This window comes from Lonchura striata, chromosome Z (genome assembly GCF_050655825.1).
Source record: "Lonchura striata isolate lonStrDom1 chromosome Z, ASM5065582v1, whole genome shotgun sequence".
In the NCBI taxonomy this organism is placed as follows: Eukaryota; Metazoa; Chordata; class Aves; order Passeriformes; family Estrildidae; genus Lonchura; species Lonchura striata.
In genome coordinates this window covers 65,901,205-65,921,107 of record NC_140740.1, presented here as the reverse complement: position 1 = coordinate 65,921,107, position 19,903 = coordinate 65,901,205, and the positions used below count along the sequence as shown (strand labels likewise).

Below are 19,903 nucleotides of genomic sequence, written 5' to 3'. Positions count from 1 at the left end.
TTGGACCTGATCCACTAGCACTTTATATTCTCCTGAGAAGCAGCTGGAAAGTGCCAAACCACTAACTTTTTTTTTTTTTTTAACCCCACTGTATCCAGCAGAAAGCAAGTACTTCAAACCAAAGAAAGAGAGCAATAGATCAAACCAGTAACATGCATTACTGTCTAAGAGATCATGGCTAAGTGTTTTTTGAGAGCAGCTCCTGAAGAGATAAGGGAGACTGTGAGTGCATGTGATTGCATGTGGATGTGTATACATTTAAAGATTTCTCTGAGGAACGACTCCTCACACAAACAGAGGTGCAAGGAAGGTAAAAAAGAAAATATATTGGTAATAAAATTAGATACAGACACTTTTCTTTTTGCCAAACGACAATTGGAGCCAAAAACTTAGGAAGACATTTTGTACCTAAAGGGATCCACAAAAGAACACAGGATAGATACTCTGCAGTAAGGTAAAATAATTCTAAAATTTAAAGTGGAACCTAAATATTCCAAAGCAACATAGAATTTGATTTTGTTCAAATAAAAAAGAGTGTTCCATTTATCTATGAGCCTCCAGCTCTTGTTGATCTCATGATTTTCTCTGCAATACAGCATCCTTCTCTTTTGTGTGACAGGACCAGAAACTGACAGAAAGAAATGAAGCGAGTGAACAGCTATCAGAGTGACATTATAACACCAATGAGAGAGAACACATGTAAGAGAAGAGCTCTCAAGAACACATAAATATATAATAGAACCCTGGAACACTTAATAATTAATTGTGAGGAAGAAGCTTTTATTCCAACAAAAAGAAACGCTTCTAACCAGCAACCCCATGAGAGTGGAACAGTCCACTATGTTGATGCCCAAAAGGCAGTTCCATGCCAGTTCTTCACAAGGTGAAGTTCCCCTTTCATACTTGGCCAGAATCACTTCAACACACTACCTGCATTGCATTCTCAAATAATGTCTGAAGTGGTACCTGCCTTCTTTGGTGATTCCCTGCCTGCAGTGGAATTGCTCCCAGCGATGTCAATGGGCTTTGCACCTAAACCAATAAAGTCAGCAATCTAATTTACCTAGTAGGATAATGAGTATTAAAAGATGCCATAACTAGGGGTCAAATATTCCACTGCTGGTTTACCTCACTGAAGTGCTACTTTAGGGAAGTTAATTCTGCTAAGTTAGTGTTCCTCACTGGATATTATCACTCAATTTGTAATCCAGATGAAAAGTCTTAAGTACACATGTGAAGAATCAGTGGTGCTCATCGATTAATAATGTGACTCCATAGAATTAGTAGTTTAGACTATTACAAAGAGTTTGAAAGAGCATTCCACCTTCAGGTTTCTTTGCATGGGATGCCTCCCTCTAAGAGTTGTCATTTAATCACCATCCAAACAAACTCAATAGAGGCACTTTCTCCCAATAATGCCTTGCTCAAGACACTCCTCTGGTTCCATTCCTGAAGAAAAATTCAGATTTTTACTGATTTATGAGAGGGCCAGGTTAGATCAGGCCCTGGAAAACCTGAGTGAAAGATGTCCCCCACTATTCCTCAATATTCCAAACACCATAATATTAACACCTTACATGGTACAAGTTGCTTTGTCCCAATTTCTAATTAGGAAATAAGTAAAGCAGAAACTGTCTCTATCCAAAGCTAAAAAAAGCAACTACCTATGTATCACTTTTGAGCACCTCTCCAGAGCACTACTCTTGATCATGGGTCCTGACTCCTTTTTGCCTTGACCCTAATGATTTCCTGTTCACAGACTGCACCATGCTTACAGTTAAGTTTCTTCTACAGAAGAGGATCAGGTAACAGTAAATTCCCCAGTCAGAGCTTCTTAGGAAAGGAAGCATATTATTCTCAAAGGGCTTAGTATTCTGTTATGTAGAGTAATGGAGTAAAAATGTAACCTTAAATAACATGGTGGCAATCAAACTAAGTTCTATCTTCCCTCCCCTTCCACTATATAGGTAGGTGGTACAGTCTCAGCTGTCTTTTCGTACATATTTCTGGAGGATGGACATCATTGAGGGTACTACTACAGTAAAAAGAAAGAATAAGACCAATCTTTTAGCATTAAATGGAAGTACGCACATATAATAGCTCAAACTAACTCCAGGGTTACACTTTCAGCAAAATCAACATGGCTGAGTGAGTCTTAAGACAGTTTGTAAGATGTCTCGCTGTCTGCAGCAGACAACATTATACTTCCCAAAGGCAAGGCTTGGCGTGCAGTCAGCGATGAGAGGGGACAATTGAGCTGCCTAGCGCTGGAACCATCAGTGCAATTTCCCGCAAGTCAGGAATATGAAACAGCACAGCTGCTGGGATGAGTGAATAGCTGAAGGAGCTTATGTGAGCTTCAATACCAGGCAGGAGCAGTGCTCCACTGTGAATGACAAGTGATGGGCCAAATCACTGGGGAGCTACCAATGAGTTATTAATGGTGACAGGTACACTACCTGGGAGACAGGTTGAGAGGGGAAAAAGATTATTTATAAGCGAATAGTTAACAGCTGTACCCACTGCTAAGCATTACATGGATGCCACAAACTGTAGAATTCAAATCTTGGGTTATTCAAGCACGAACAACTGCCTGTCACCAAACTGCAACGCATCGGTACAAATTAAGGTGGGAGAGACGAGACGAGGCTGGAATGATGCCTTGCTCAAGTAGGTAATGTCATCACAGAGTGCAGATAAGAGCAAGAGAAGGGCTGAGATAACCATGAGGTGAAATATGGTTCTTAATAATAATGATGAATTTGCAAGAACAGCTTTTTAATTTTTCCTGAGGGCTTTTGGAAGAGAACAGATGCTGAATATGTCCTGTACTGACATGAATAAATGGGGGGAAAATATAATACGCAAAAGAAATATTTTCAAAGAAGTTTTGTTTTGAAATGAGAAGTAGTAATATATTTCTATTGTGGAGATAATTTCTTCTATCTCCAGCCCCCTCCCAAGTTTGAAAGACACATTGTTAAGCTTATAATATAATGTTCTTACAATACCTGCAATAATATAGTCACCTAGTTTTTTCCAAAAGGAAAGAAGCATTGCACTAGTGAGTATATTATGAATGGTCTGAACAAAAACCTTTCTAATCTATTTCTCTAGTACAATTCTGCACCAAAAGAAGCAGGGAATACAAACAAATAAACCCCGAAAACATTCAAAAACCCCCAAATGCACAAACACCCTCCCCCCCCCAGAAGGAATTTGGAAATGTTTTCATAATGTGAACATAATCATGAAAGAAACTGTTTTTGAGTACTTTCCTATTCCATTGCAAAGATATGTCTCTGCAGTAACTGCTTACATGCAAGGAAAAAACCTAAGAAATAATTTTATGGCTTTTTTTGTGGGCCTTTAATTCAGTAGAGAGGTTAAATACCTGCAAAACCAGCCAGGTGCCAAGATAATAAGCAGGTGGTTCACTGACTTCTAGGTTTGCACAAAGCTGGGAATCACCCACTAGATATCTGAACAGACACATCTTTTCCCTGCAACAAAATGTGCCAAATAACTAACTTAAAAAAGAAAAAAGAAAAAAAAGAAACAAGGGGGAAAAGATGAGGAAAAGCATTAACAAACTAAATACTTAAGCTTAAAACTTTAAAATTTATCTTTTTCCTTGAAACAGAGTCTCACAGAGACTCCAAAATGGTAAGACAAAAAGAAGGCTAGTCAGCAACAGCTGGGTCCCTCCAAGGTAGAGGGAGAAAACTGTTTATATCTATGGTTACGCCTCTTCTCATTTCTGTGCCATAGGGACACTGTGCTCTTGCATGCTCTAGAGGAGGGAGATATGTGAGCCAGAAAAGGTTCACACTTCAAAAAGCTTCTAAGGCTTTAAAATATGAAGGCAGAAACTGATTCAGCATTGTAACTGTTTTCAGAATTCAGTCCAAATCTTTCACTTTTGGCATTCCAAAATGAATGGAACATCACTAAAAGGCAAATAATCCTCTGCATATATATGTTGGGGGTGGATGTGATATTAGTCAAGCTTACTCATTACTTGCTTTCTCATATTCATAATATTTAAATATTTCTCCTTTTCTGTTTCACTCTGGTTCTTATGGTAAGCTCCTATGATTCCTCAGTGTCTGAACTTCTCACACTGTGAATCAATACTTAAATGTATTGTCAAAGCAAGTGAGACAGTTACATTTTATCTTTACAATTTATCATTATTTTTATTAAATACTATGCTTTTTGGAAACTGCTTTTCACACAAATTTTCAGCATAAAAGAAACATGACATATTTTTAAGGCTTAGGAACTGAACATTAGTTGAATTTGGCATTAGTATCATTTTGAAAATGCTAGACTGATTTCCCTAGATATTGATTAAATCCTTGTTTTTCTTACATCCTACTTTTAATTTTTTTATGCTTAAAAGTCACATGCTAGAGGACCTAGTCTAAAGGCATAGGAAACCTACATCAAATTTCAGAGAGTGAAATTTGAAAAGTTAATTCCCTATTTCAAAAAGTTAATTCCCTAATTCAAAAAGCAAGGAATTTACAGTGAGCAAGGTGAGCTTAGTTTTGATCTCTACATTTCAATTAAACAGTGCCTTACTGCACAGGTTTTTTTCCATTGGTTACAAGCAATTTGCCTCTGAATGAGAATTTTCTTTCTTGCATTCATAGATGGAAATTGAAATATCAATTTCTTTAATTTCTCTTTAGGAGTAGGTCTATAAATTTATAAGCCTGTGTTTCGATACCCAAGTTTGCATGGAGACACCAGTGCCTGTTGCTATCATGCCCAAATAAGTAAAATTGTAACTTATTTTTTAAAACTGTCAATGCAAAAAGAAGAACTTCAAGGTTTTGTTGGCTACATTTCAGAAAAAAACCAAAACAAAACAAAACCAAAAAAAAACAACAAACAAACAAAGTTACAAAAATTACTACAAAGCTTATGGTGCAAACCATAAGTGTGTTTATTTTTTATTAGTGTACATTATTTATCATGTTATTGGGTCAAAATGAATGCTCTAAGGATTACACAGAACACTGTATTATTTCAGCTCCACACAGCCACGTCCATCCACCAAAGCAGGTCTCCTTTTCTTCCTCCAAACAAAATGCAGCACTATTTATTTTTTATGGATTCATTGTAAGTTTTTGAGTGACACAAAGGACAAGCTGCCAATAGAAATAAAAATCCAGGATACTAGGAAGGAGAGCTGTTTTCTAAACATGCCAAAGTTTGTTTGAAATGTAACATTCAAAAATGCCCTGTATTTGGTTCTAGATGTGCTGTGCTCCTCATGCTACACCAGTTCATCATGTATTAACAAGTAGTTCAACCATTTTTGCAAGCCTCCTCCTCTTTTTCACAGAAGGTATTTGGTAAATGATGTCCACATGTTTCAAAGGGAACAGAAACTCATATCTTAATTTGTATCTACTACATAATCAGGTTAGCAGGCTGGTCAAAGTCTTGGCTCACTGTGCAGGCAGTCAGAGTTGTGCTCTGGGGTGGCCTGGAGCCACCCAGCTAGAGAGAAAGGAATTGGGGATGCAGTAGCTACCCACAGCTAACAAACAGACCCTGGGGAGGAAAAGGAAAAGGAAAAGGAAAAGGAAAAGGAAAAGGAAAAGGAAAAGGAAAAGGAAAAGGAAAAGGAAAAGGAAAAGGAAAAGGAAAAGGAAAAGGAAAAGGAAAAGGAAAAGGAAAAGGAAAAGGAAAAGGAAAAGGAAAAGGAAAAGGAAAAGGAAAAGGAAGTTCTGGGAAGGGAAGTTCTGGGAAATAAGGAGGGAAGGGAAGTTCAGGGAAGTTCAGGGAAGTTCAGGGAAGGGAAGTTCAGGGAAGTTCAGGGAAGTTCAGGGAAGTTCAGGGAAGGGAAGGGAAGTTCAGGGAAGGGAAGGAAGGAAGGAAGGAAGGAAGGAAGGAAGGAAGGAAGGAAGGAAGGAAGGAAGGAAGGAAGGGAGGAAGGAAGGAAGGAAGGAAGGAAGGAAGGAAGGAAGGAAGGAAGGAAGGAGGGAAGGGGGGAAGGAAGGAAGAAAGGAATGGCAAGCAGCCTTGACCAAAGAATTTAAAATCCTTAGGAAGGCTCTAGACATCATAGGAAATGCCAAAACTGATTTGGAAACCTCAAGATGAGAATCTGCTTTTTTAGTGAGTCTGCATTTATATAACATGCCATAAACATTCACAGCTTGGTCTTGAGAGATGTAATACATGTCTGTGAAGAAATAGATGGAGTCTACTCCAGTAAAAACAATTAAAAACAAAGAATGGATCTTTAAAAGTCTACAAATTTTAATTTAATCATATTTTCTAGAACAGTTCTTACAAACTGCTATTCATCCTTTTTCATGAAAACAGCAGTGTGTACAGGAAAAGAACTGTTATGTGACCTCAGCTGACCTACATACATTCACTACCACCCCAATTCAGAAAAACACACAGCATATGCTTATGTTAAATATGTGAATAGAAGGTTGTTGAAGTCAAGGATACTAACTGTATAAAGTTAGATAGGTTCTTGTGTACCTTGCTAAATCACCAGCCACTTTCTGACTGTATCTGAGCAGTCCTCTGAGTAATACTAAGTTTCACCCCCTCTGGCTTTATATCTCTACAATAAGCTGAGAACTCTTTTGGTTTGCAACTTCCTAACTTCTTTCTCCCTGTAGTTTCTTAGGTGCCTCAAAAGAGAAGTACTGCTTTTTCTTCAGTATCTCTCTACTACCTGGCTACATCCACAAAGCATTCATAGATTTTGAGGACCTTCCTTCCCATATCTTGAACTAATCTCAAAATAGCTATAAAAAACATTTTTATGCAAGTCCTGATCATTTGAACAGCTAGATAAAGTCAAAGAAAGAAAGAAACAGTAGCTGCTGAAATTCTAAAACAATTAAATGGTATGAACTAAAGGTAAATGCCGTGCTGATGTAAAAATGGGTGCCTTAGTAAAGAACTTACAGAGTGCTACAGAATAAGGCAGACTGGTGGTGGGGGATAGCCTTACAGACACTCACCTAAAGACTGATGTTACTAGTACTGGAAGTTCATACTATTTCTGAAGTTATTATTCAGGCATGGAAGTATATGTATAATTTAATTTTGAATTGTCTGGTTGAGGGACTTCTCAAGCACCTCAAACTGGATTGACACTAAAATTCTTCAAATGTGCTTCAAAGCCTATAAAATTTTCCATTGCCCTGGTACTTTTCTCGTGCTCCAAACAAATCTCAACATTGATACAATAATCAGTTCAATGCTAAGGTATTTTCATTGAACTATTTCATCCTGCAGGTTAATATTCACCAAAAAACAACAAACCAAAGAAATTAAAAAAACTTTGGCTAGCCATATGTGGCTGGGGGAACACAGACTTCTCATGCCACAGCCCCCAAATGAAGACTGGAAATGACTAGGTCTGAGACTTTGTGAACACCATAATTGGCTGCTATTCTATCTCTGGACAACCACACAGCTGCTGGTCAATTGTCCCAGAAGAGCTTCTTACATTCTCTAACATCCAGGTTCTCTGCAGCCTCACAACAAATACAATACTGTGAGCAATCTGCTACAGACCTCATTAATTCCTCACTCTTTTTGTACCAAGAAACATATCTCTGCCTCCAGCTGTGGCAGAAAATTAATGTCATGGGCCTTATATCCATTACCTCACAACCCTTTGAGCCTACAAATGAGAGAGAAGAGCTCTCTTTTGCATCCTATGGTACTGTTTGAAATGCTCCTATCAAGAGGAAACCAGTTCCCACATGGAAAGCAACCAAATTAGTACTAGTTAAATTTTTTTCACCTCAAATTTAGTTTTATTTTATGAAATCCTTTCCAAAAAAAATGGGTTGGACAAAATAATTTCTGTGGATCACAACATTACATACTCAGCATGAACCGAACAAGTTTTTCCAGGCATTTCCCTAGCTACTTCTAAATAGTCTGAGAGCTTTTAATGGAAAGCCTGGTGCAACATAAGCTACCTTAAAGCAACCTGATGAGTGGCCTTATTTCTTCTATTCCTGTTTGTCAGCACCATGTATCAACTTGGACACAACTTAAGGACACCCAAAATCCAGAATGCATTGATAAAAATGTAATTATGTTAATTCTACTACCATATCTACATCACTACTCAGCTATAGAGATACAAACAAATCCAGCCAGCAGTCTCAAAAATCTACTTTCCTACAAATTACTTCCTTCTGTTTAGACAACTGCCAGTCAGTAACAGAGGTTTCCACACCCTTTTTCACACCCTTTCCAGAAGATGGAATGCAGGACTTTAGGGTACATTTCTGGCAAGATTCATCATGAAGTATCCACCAAGACTGGATAGAAAAAGACATACTTTACCCTATTATAAAAGACAAAAATTTACAGAATGAATGAAACAGAATCTTCCTCTCCTATTTGATAAAGAGATTATTTAAAAAAAATATTTACTGAAAGTACTGTTACAGTGATGGTGATGTTTTAGAATTTGACTAAAGAATAATCATAATCACACATTCTATTTCATTAGAGGATCTCAAAACACTTCATAAACATTAATTAACAACATTCAAGTATAAACTGGGATGATTAGAACATTTTGTTAAAGCTGTGGGGGAGGAGAAAAAAAATCAATCTGAAGCACAAAGAACTTGTGCAGCCAATATTAGAGCCAGTAGAATAATACACACTTCCTGGATTCAAGCGAAATAATTTTGAGTATTAAGGACATGGTGCAAAATGACAGATGAATCAGAGAAGATGTTTTGGCACAGGAAAGAAAAATAAATTTCTTAATTAAAATATGGGAGTTCATCTTCATTAGAATCAAAATGTACCTTGATAAGTAAAAGGGGGATGTCTGTCTGCATTCAATGCTGTCCTCTTACTGCCTAGAAGGCAACAGTAAGTGTTCATGACATTTACCCCTCCTAATAAGAGTCACTCACACTTCACTGTTATTCCTTGTTATTGCTCAGGACAGGCACTAGCACCTCATTGAAAGATCAGTGCTGCAAGGGAAAAAAGTCCCCTTGAGATCCCTTGGACTTCAAGAAAAACAGTAAATCAACTGATGCTGGACAGATGACAAGTTTGATTCTCTATGGCCCTTCTTGATTCCTAAATGTCTGTAGACCTAAATTTCCTAAGTGCCTGAAGTCAGGGCTGACACACAGACAATCAAAACCGCATCTAAACTCAAAGCAAGAGGTTTCTAAACTGGAAAAAAAAGTCTTAAATCCATTTAAGTGTCACAATCTGGACTCCATACTCTCTGATTGAGTTAATCTCCATTGATGTGTAGCTGAATGGTTAATATCACAACCTTATCACCTCCAGGACCATGACTTGAATTCGGCCCAAGGCTCTCTGCAAAGAGAGTAACTTATAGAAACCAGAAGTTATAATCTATGAGCTGCTTTTTGTGAGAAGAATTATGTTAATTCCTCAGATTCTTGGCACAACCCACTCCCCTCCATAGGCACACGAGTATTTCCCTTCAATCAGTAGCTTTATGCTGGTTTGTTTTCTTTATTTTGTAACAGATCACTGCATTTCCCACAAGAAAATTGAGGTGCACAGTAATCCCAAGGTCCTGTCCTCAACTCAGTGGTCATATTTGTTTGACATAGTGCAGGCTATGTTCTGGTAGAGGCTTCAACATGGCATTGTCAGCAAGAAAAGTGATTTTCCAGGCTACAAGGAAAGCTTCTCTTCCCTTTCTCTTCCCTCCCTTCATCCAAGAGAATCAATCTCAAACCTAGAGATTTTTGTCAAAGACACACACAATCACAATCTATTAAAGATATATATACAATTTTTAGATTGTGAAAGTACATGTATATATGCATAAATATACATATATATGGACACACACACACACACACACACACAAGCACACACACACCTATACATATTTGAAGGAAAAGGACTTGTGATCATAAATGGTTAATAGAAATTCAACCACATTCTGAAGCAAGAAAGCTGGAAATACTTTCCTTCTTGGCTTACCTGCCAAGACCCAAGTTCAGGGCTCTGTTTCTTCTGAAATGCTTGATGGCATCACTCACACATAAAACAGCCTAGGGAATGAACTATTCCTCCCACCTCCTTCATTCTTCACTCTGCTTTGGGTGTTTGTGATTTCATCAACTATCACAAGAGAGACACAGGATCATGAACTCAAGCCTTGGCAGGTGAAGAGATTTTCAGCTCCATTTTAAAAAGCAAGCAGACATGGTCCTGGCACATGCCTGACAGACTTTCAGTAACAGACATTTCCATGCTCTGCAGTCTATTAGCTGTGCAAAAAGTATATCAGTAGGATCACAGCTAGTAGGATCACCCCTAGTACTGTAAACAGTCAGTACACAAGTACACATTCCAGACAGAACAAACACACCTACACAGAAGTCTGTCTCTCTTTCTCCTTTTTTTTTTTTTTTTTTTTTTTTGACTGGCAGCCATAAATGTTTTCCATTAAATGGCCACCTTTACATTTCTGAGCAATGTGGCTATAAAGGCTAACTATTTCATAGTAGTCATTAGGAACTAGCATGATGTATACTACTGTTGATCACCAGGGGCACAACCCTCTGCCTCATTACCCTTGCAAGATGCAAGACACAGAGCAGCAATAGCACAACTCTCTAGCTGCACATATTCTGGAAAACCCAATGATCTTTGCATGTACTGAGACATCTGTTGTCATGTAACGTCCTGCTGGCATTCAGAACTGTCATCAAACTGGAATTTGTTGTTGCTTGGTTAAAGTGTGAGACATGATAAATATCCTGATATAGTACTAGTTTGATCAATAGTGTTAGTAGTAGAGGTACAGCACCAAAAGCATCAGAGATGTTAGGTGAGATAGTGCAGATACAGAGAAAATCTGAAAGTACTTCACGTTACAGAACAAGTGCTTTGCTCAAACACACAACAATGCTTCCTATGTCTCTTTTTAGTCTTTTAAGGTTTACCTGAGTTTTTTCCACCCTCTGTTTAGGGTAAAGATAGAATAGTCACACCTCTATTAGAACAGCTAAGAAGAATACAAAAGAGGAAGGGGTGAAGAAGAGAATCTCTGTTCCACAGAAGTGTAGGGGAGTCATACTAAACTGACACACAGGGCAGAAGAGAAACTCCTCCAGAGTTTCAAATATTAGCATACATATGCCATGGGAGGAATAGAGCATTTAGGAGATGGACATCTAACAGATCCTTTTCATCTTCTTGTGCTAAAGAGGCAAAATCAGAGAACAAGGGAAAGTGAAACTAAGGTGAGGCTGAAGAAGGGAAGAAGTAAAAAAGGAGACAATGACAAAAGAATAAGGAAGTTGAAGTGGAAAAACAGGAAGAAAGCAACAGAGAGGCTCTAAGAAAAAGAAACAGGCAGAGCACATACAAAAGAGATACTTTTAAATCCTGTGTGTACTGCAGGACTAGATGTCTGGATAAATGTTACCCAGGTTTGAGTCTTGGTTGCTCTGAGGGCCCCTGTTGAAAAACCTCAGAACTAAATAACACTCATGAGTGTTAACAATAACTACAAGGAAGAAAAGAAAACACAACACAGAAATATATCTAACAAAGCTGAAAAAATTGTATTAATCTGTAAAAGGGTTACTCTCTTCATTATCAAGTAATTAAATGTCGGTGGCAGTTATTAAGAGTAACACAATCTTGTATGTGAAAGACTTACGTTGTATTTTGCTTTGTTAAAATCTTTTCCAGATAAAATTCTTAATCTTTATCTTCATCACTTTTACAAGTTTGGGGTTTTTTTATAAAAAAGGCATGCTACTCATAGAGGCATGGAAACACCAAGTGTCTGGTTCTTTAAAAGGCATGGAAATCCACCAGTGGTCACAGCTAAAAGAGTGTAAAGTATTAATTAAGGTATTGCCAAATAGAGCAATGAGGAGGCAATGCCAATAAAATAAATACAAAACCTTCACAAACAAATTTTTTTTTATTATTATTCATATAATAAACTGTCAATTAATATTTTCTGGGTTGCAACAGTCAATTTTTTTTCTTTTTTTTTTTCATAATTTAGTTGCCTATTTCTCTTAATTTTCTTTAACAAATAATACAGCATACCAACATTTTAATGGTGTTCTTGTTGTGAGAGACAAAAATAGTAAAATCACCTGACAATATTTGGGAAAAAAAACCTGACAGAAACTTTGCATGACCCATGATTATGGATAGCAGACTACATTAAACTGAAAGTATGATGTCATCACTACAGCAACCTGACTGTAGTCCATGTCTACATTGCAAAAGCTCATACCAGAGCTTTTTTTTTATTTGTTCTCTTTCTAGTGTTCTTTATGTTTAACCATTGGAGGCTGTTTGACAAGCTGCTAAATTAAATAGTCCTTGTTCTTGGGTTCTACAGCAAAAGTTCAAAGATCTTAAAAGACAAATTATTTCAGACAGAAAAGCTAAGACTCTCTATAAAGTCTCTAAAAGAGATTAGAGGAGCAACAGAACCCATCCTTTTCTTTAATCCTCCACAGAGAAGTCAGTGGTGGGTAATATTTAAGAACAGTAAAGAAAGTTCTATCTGTGCATATGGTTAATATTTAGAAGATGAAGTGCTAAGGGATTAAAGAAAGAAAATAAAATAAATTAGAAATGATGATATTAAAGATGCTCAAGTTTCTTTCTTTGGCATCTACACAAATATCTTCATTTAATCTGGATGTAAATGTGGTATGCATGAACAAACTAGTGGTGGCAAACTAGTACAGAAACCAAATTACCTATACTACTAGGAGAAACCATGTTTTACAAAAATTTAAGAAACTGTCAAATATAACTATTGAGTTATATATATGCTGATATATATATCAATATATGTGAGCATGTTGTTTGAATATGCATATAGCTAATTTTTCTTTTAAAATTTCAGAACTGGATTAGTTAAACACAGCTATGTATTTAATAGTTTCAATGAGTTTGTTTTAGTTAATGGGATTTTGGTTTTTTTGAAAAAATGTCTTAAACTGTCTCTACGTCTCCACTCTCTGCCCTGAACCATGTATACCTTCTGGAAGTATACCTTCTTAGTTGACTTTTTGCTTAACAGTTGCTTTAGGACTACAGAACAAGCACAACAATGGAAGACTAGACCAATTTTCCCAAAGTATAAAATTATATTTAATGATTTTGAATTTCATCATTTCTCAGCATTGATTTTGCTACAGATAAGACCTTCATGTAGGATTAGTGATTCTCCATGCAATGTCCAGTATACAAACTTTTGTGAGTGAGTCTCCTTTTGGACCAATAAAATACCCATAGTCTTCCAGCTGGCTTTAGTTTTGACTTTGTTCCGTGTTTTATATTTTTAAAAATTTCTCATAGCTGTGAGCGGCACCAGCGAGTCTGGCAGTTAAGACATTGTCTGTGAGCTACTGACTAATCTACTTTTTTCAAGGGCATGATGATAAGAATGGGACTCCTAAGACAAGACCATTTTTGCTAATTCTGCCAATGTTCTGTTCTATGCCTCTGCTTCCTTCTTTGTATTGTAAAGACAATACGTATCTTCATCTCTTACACTGAGTACAAGTATTTGACCACAAAACAGTTGAAAAAGTGTTAAGCTGTTACTCAAAACACTGAATCATTATTTGCACTGAGTCAGTTTATGGCCTCTAAGTTGTAATCACATGTCCTATCTTCTGCAGCTGGACCAGTGTAAAAGTTGAATGCCCCAGCGGTTCACTGCTAGTGGCATAATTGCTCTCCAGCCCTTTCCTCTCAGAGTAATGAGTGTTAACTTCCACATTTTTAGAAGGAGGATTTTTCTAACCTGGTTTGTTTAAAGAGAACCTGGCTAGGGAGCAATTACACATGTAGCTACACTAGGAAATGGATGGGGTAAAGTAGTCTCCCAAACCCTGTGATCTCTGGCGGATCATACAACAGCAAAGTTACCTCTTCTCTCAGCTTAGCTGGAATTAAACCAGGGTTGGAGACTCACAGTTAAGCTGTTCTTTACAGAAAAAGTAACATCATTCAAATCAATAGAGCAATTAGTCACATACATCTCTTTGAGTATCATGTACAGTATATGACCCAAAACACCCACTGTTTTTGACAAAAATAACTTTTTTGTCAAAAAAAAGTAAAACACATGGGAAGTTAGATGTTCCCAAAAGGTTAGGCTCCCTAACCACATACAGGTCAGTACCAAATATAGTAAATTAGTTCCTTGAGGTAGAAAGAAAAAGCCTAAAATCTGAAGCACTCTGAATTCCTAAGAAGCAAATACAATCCAGAATGTTCCTCTATGCCATCAAGATCTTTTGAGGATCAGTTCTAAAGATGAGAGAACTCCTCTGCTAAAACATTAATCCTGTGACAGTCTGATGAGATTGGTGACCAAATTGTCACTAACGCTTCATTGATAGGTATCTATTCACTAGAAACTCGATTTATTGCATGGAGGCCAGAGAATCTTGCTAGGTCATAATGCCTTTCAGCCATTACTGGCAATATTGTGACTGTGCCCAAATGTGAAAGGCAGTGTTATCAAATTACCTCTGTGGCTTCAGGGTTCTTTGCTTCCTGTGCTCTATTAATGTGTCCACTGAATGAAGGCATAAATACTGCATTTTTCTCTGCCCATTGCTTTTTAATTTGCTGTTGGGAAACATTATTAGTCAAAATGAAGGTATTACAAATAATCCCACACATTGTGCAGCATTAATAAACAACTGTTTTTCTCCTGTTTCTCCATTGAAGAAAACCATGAGCTTTTTCTTGACAGTTACAAGGAAAAAGTTGTGAGGTTTGCAGGGGATTTGTTAATTTGGTTGGTTGTTGGGGTTTTTTTGGTTGGTTGATTGGTTGGATGGTTGTGGAAATCATCTGACAAGAGTAATTCATTTTATGTGGATACATCTACCCTACCCCTCAAGACACCTCCATTTAGAGACAATGTTAAAATATTTTAACACTTTCATCATGTTGAGGGCACAAGCAGCACATGTGGATGTCTTAGATCATCCCAAAGCATAAAACTCAAGTTTTGTGCCAGCTTTACAAATCTCTTGCATGGTGGTTAATTAATGAGCACTGGAACTCAAACCTGGATAAAGTATTCTGGAATCTGTTACAAACATTACCTTTTTCTATTCTGTTACTTCTCTTAGTCCTTGCTACTAAGCCTCCTGTTTTTCCTCCCCTTGAGGAAAAACAGACCAGTGTTATATATGATTCTGTAAAATTACAAGTGTAAAATATTATTTTTACTAGATTATGCTTCTCTAACTACACTAGCATAGTAAACCTTTTCCTACAGATATATATTTCTGCATTTGATGTACAATCACTATGCAAGAATGTATGGTAAATTTACTAGAATTGACTGCAATTAGGTGATAACTTAGGTGGGTTTGGACAGACAAGTTAGAAAGAACTATAATTCCTGACTGAGAGCCAGATGTTCCTCAGTTCACTGCATGATAGCCTATCAACAGTCCTACAGTTCATGATAATCTAGATGATTTGTTTTGGTACTTGATATTTTTGATACTCCTGAACAATGTTTACAACATTTTATTTAAAAAAAAAAAAAAAAAAAAAAAGCTGAGTCTGAAAGCCTCAAAACAGTCTTTGAAACGTTTCAGTCTATAATGATAAGCTTCATGGAACAAAGTCTTTTACCCAAAGGAAACATTACCTGTATGCACTTTTACTGTGCTAGTGTTACTACACATTTCCTTTCAAATTTCCCTGCATACCCCTTTTCTCCTTTATAACTGATACTTTCAATAGAGCGATTTTTAAAGACATTTTTATTATCATTGATTTAATTCATTTTCCCAACATTTCTCTGCATGTATGTTTTACTAAGAATTTTCCCTTTCTGCCATATACTGAATTTTCTAGCTTTAATGGAAACAAAATGCACTTTTTGCCTAGAGATCCTGTGGAGATATTCAAAAGCCATCTGGACATAGTCCTGGACAAATAGTTCTAAGTTGCTCTGCTTGGAAAGAAGGTTTGAACATGATGACCTCCCTTCTAACCTTGAGCAGTGTGTGATTCTTTGAAATTAGACAGCTAAATTAACAGGGATGCTCGACTACACACCTATCATAGGTCTTCATTCACTCATTAAGAAAATCCACAGTCGAGTGCTAATGAAGTCAATATGTGGCAAGTCTGTAACAGCTGCCCTTAACTTTCACTGATAATTGTTCTCATTTAAATGGCATAATATTCAATATACTGTTGTTGAATATAGTAATGACAAAATTCATGCCTTGGGGGCTACAGTGTGACTGAGTTTTAGCTGTATAAACTGAACTGTGACCTAATGGGGTATTACAGGCCTTTACACCTTTCAGATTCATAGGTCACAGTCTCAGTCTGTATAAACATCTATGTAATTATATTACAAGCCATTCATGCATATATTGAGATCATTCCAAAAGATAGTTAAAACAAAATCAATATAAGCATCATTCAACGGCCTTTAAAACAAGAAAACTACTTATTTCAGTCAGTCTTCTTGTCTATAAGAAACAAAGAATTACATTTATGCTTGGAATATATTACCCCTAATTATTAGTCACATTTAGTAATGAGCAGGTTTCTAATATTATATCTTTAAAATTATGTATTTTTTACATTAATTTCTTTACAAATCAAATTTCTTCAGCCCTCCAGATCAGTAGCATTCAGAATCCAGGAAAGTAAAATATGATGCAATATGCACATTATCCCTGTACATATCTCTTAGATATCGCTCATGTATCCATCTTAATTATATATAATATGTAAAATGCATAAATACATAATTATACCTTTGTATAATATGAACATCATAGATATCTGCTGTATAAATATGATGGATATATACTTATATGATAATTTTAGACTGGTAATGGAAAAATTGGATTGTGTTCTATTTAAATAGGTGTAACACTGAGCATTTACAAAATAGATGCCTTAGAGAACCCTGAAACAATTAAAGACCTCCATTCCATATATATCCTAATAAGAATAAAAATATTTCATTATTAAAGTGTAAACCTTTTTAGTTCTCTTTCTCTAGGACTGTTTTAAAATTCAGTACATTTTTCTGTGAAAATCCAAAATACAGAGAATTTAAGAAAATATTTACAAGCCCAGGTGAGATTTTCCATAGAATCCACATACGTCTAATTTACTTCTTCCACACATAGTACAGAAACCAGAAGATAAATTAAGAAATAGAAATAGAATTTGTCAGAGCAGGTATAAATCCCATATTTTCAATTAGGTTACAAGCATGCTATCATTGCCTACAAAATAAAGCAATAAATCAGCAACTAAAATTTTCAAAATTTTTTAGGTACGTCCACTTCAATACCTAGATGCATTTTAGATTATGAAGATGTCCTACAAAGTCGGCAGCAATTAAGAGAATTCAGAAGTATCTAGTATCAGGTTGTTAATCATAAATAGTCCTACAAACTGTAAAAATTTACTTTGGAATTTAATAGATCATGAAATTTTTCAGATAAGCAGCTATACATTTTTTATGACCATACCCACAAAGCCTGTCCATTTTTCATTAAACATATTTTTCTCTTGATTTTTTATTTCAACTAATATGCATAAACCACTTTATTTAAAGCTATATTTAAAAAATGGCCTTATAAAAAGGATCTCCCTGTTTATACATAAGGATACTTTCCAATATAGTCATGATCACAAACCCATTTCATCTATAGATTTTTAGATATCTTTCTAAAGAAGGAAAGAAAAGATGACAGAGCTGCTGACTTGCATCTTAGTTTCCCAAGTCAAACAGTAGCCCTTGAAAACTTGCCAGCTGCCTTTGATGGCCAGATCATGCTTGCAGGTAGCTAACCTCAGTATTTGCAGTATTTAAGGCATTTCCTACAATAAACATAAGCAAGTACAAATAAATACTATGGTATGAAGGCACCTGTATTTTTTTAGCTTAGGAAAAATTGAATATTTTATTTTGCCAGCACCATCATGAGGCTTCAACATGCCAGACTAAATTCACTTCATATCCTTCTACATCTTTGGGCTCACCATCACTACATGCATACATCAACAACAAAAAAAATCAATTTACTGGGTTTGAAGACATGCTTTGCTTTATTTCCTACCTGAAGAATGTAGCCTCGAACGTAGTCTCGCAGTGTCCAACCTAAGCCATGTAGAATATGCAACACCTCCTCTTGCTTCAGTACGCTGAAGAGTCGGTCAAGCAGTATCTTCAGTCGCACAGGCACAGCCTGAGTACCGTAGAGCATCAGACTGCTGATGTCAAACACAACATTGGACTGCACAATCTCCACTTGGGTTGGGTGGTAGAGGTGCTGAGTACTAAGTTTGTCCAAGGCTGAAAGAAAAGAGGTCAAGTATAAGGAAAGTGCAAAGAAATGACAAGAAGGCAACTCCAAATACTCATGTACATACATGACATTTGGCAGATACACTTATTTTCTAGAGAAATATCACCTGGATGATTCATAGAAACATAGAGTCACAGAACAGTTTGTGTTGGAAGGGACCTTTAAAGATACAGCTAGTCCACTCCCTTGCCATGGGCAGGGACATCTTCAACTAGATCAGGTTGCTCAAAGCCTCATTCCACCTGATCTTGAATATTTTCATGGATGGGGCATCTACAGCCTCATTGGGCAACTTCTTCAATGCCTCAAGATTTTTGGAAAAATCTCATTTATATCTAATCTAAATCTACTCTCCTCTTTCACGCTTAAAGCCATTACCTCTTGTCCAATCACTTCATGCCCTTGCCAAAAGTCTCTTCCCAGCCTTTTGGTAAGCCTCCTTTCAATACTGGGGTCAATAAGGTCACCAAGGAGCCTTGCCCAAGCTTTTTATCAACTTTTTCTCTGGCTGAAGGATTCCAACTCTTCCAGCCTTTCCCCAAAGGACAGGGCCTCTGACACTCTGATCATCTTGATGGTCTCCTCTGGACTTGCTCCAACAGGTGCATGTCTTTTCCTTGCTGACAACCCCAGACTACAACTACTACTACTAGTAGAGGACTACTATTCCAGGTTGCATTTCATCAGAGGGGAGCAGAGGGGCAGGACCATCTACCACACCCTGCTGGCAATGCTTCTTTTGTTGCAACCCAGGGTATGGTTTGCTTTCTGGGCTGCAGGCGCATATTGTGATGTTCATCTTTTCAGCCACTATAGTTCCCCAGGTCCTTCTCTGAAGTGCTGCTCTCAAGGAGTTACTCTCTCAGTGTGGGCTTGGGCTTGTGATTGTCCTGATCCAGATGCAGCACCTTAACCTTGTTGAACCTCATGAGGGTGATACGGGTCCACTACCTCAAGCTTGTCCAGGTCCTCCTGTATGGCATCCTGTCCTTTTGGTGTGTCAACTGCACTACAAAGCTTGGTGTGATCTGCAAATTTGCTGATGGCCTCACTATGTCATTGACAAAGATATTAAACAGTACTGGTCCCAGTACAGATGCCAGTCATTACTAAGGGATCCTTTTTCATAGATGCAGTCCAAAACAGCTAGTTTCCAAAGGTCACAAGTAATTTTAATTGCTATGGCAAAAGGGTTCTCAGGTGAGACTCAGCAACTACAACACTCAAAGAGTAATGTATGATTAACTAATGACCAAGACTGAAGCAATGCCAAATTGAGTGGGACTGTTAAAGATTTGATACTTAATCTTTAGAGGAAAAAAATAAAACAGATAGTCCCTTAACTCCAGTCTCTTAAACATGTTAAAATTAAGGCCCCTGATTCACCAAAAATTTGATCATTAATTCACTGCTATTAGAGCTGGCTGGCTCTTTTCAGCTGGCTTTACAAATTCAATGTTATTCACTGTGATTTTAATAATTTAGGGATAAGGGAAATTTGCAGGATGAAGTTAAAA

The 19,903-nt window shown here is 37.0% G+C and overlaps 1 protein-coding gene across 16 annotated transcripts in view; it reads right to left on the bottom strand.

Moving 5' to 3' along the window:
* BNC2 (basonuclin zinc finger protein 2) overlaps positions 1 to 19,903 on the bottom strand; it is a 336,667-nt gene that overhangs the window by 88,270 nt on the left and 228,494 nt on the right. For 14 of the 16 annotated variants that reach the window (XR_014951124.1, XM_085566288.1, XM_085566283.1 and 11 more), the window contains one exon: positions 18,138 to 18,373. Coding sequence is in view for 13 of the 16 variants with exons in the window: in XM_085566288.1 (XP_085422414.1) it covers positions 18,138 to 18,373 (236 nt within the window). In the remaining 3 variants the exon portion in view is untranslated. Of the gene's footprint in view, positions 1 to 9,999; positions 18,374 to 19,903 lie in introns of those variants that run through there. The other 2 variants (XM_085566295.1, XM_085566294.1) reach the window with 2 other exon arrangements.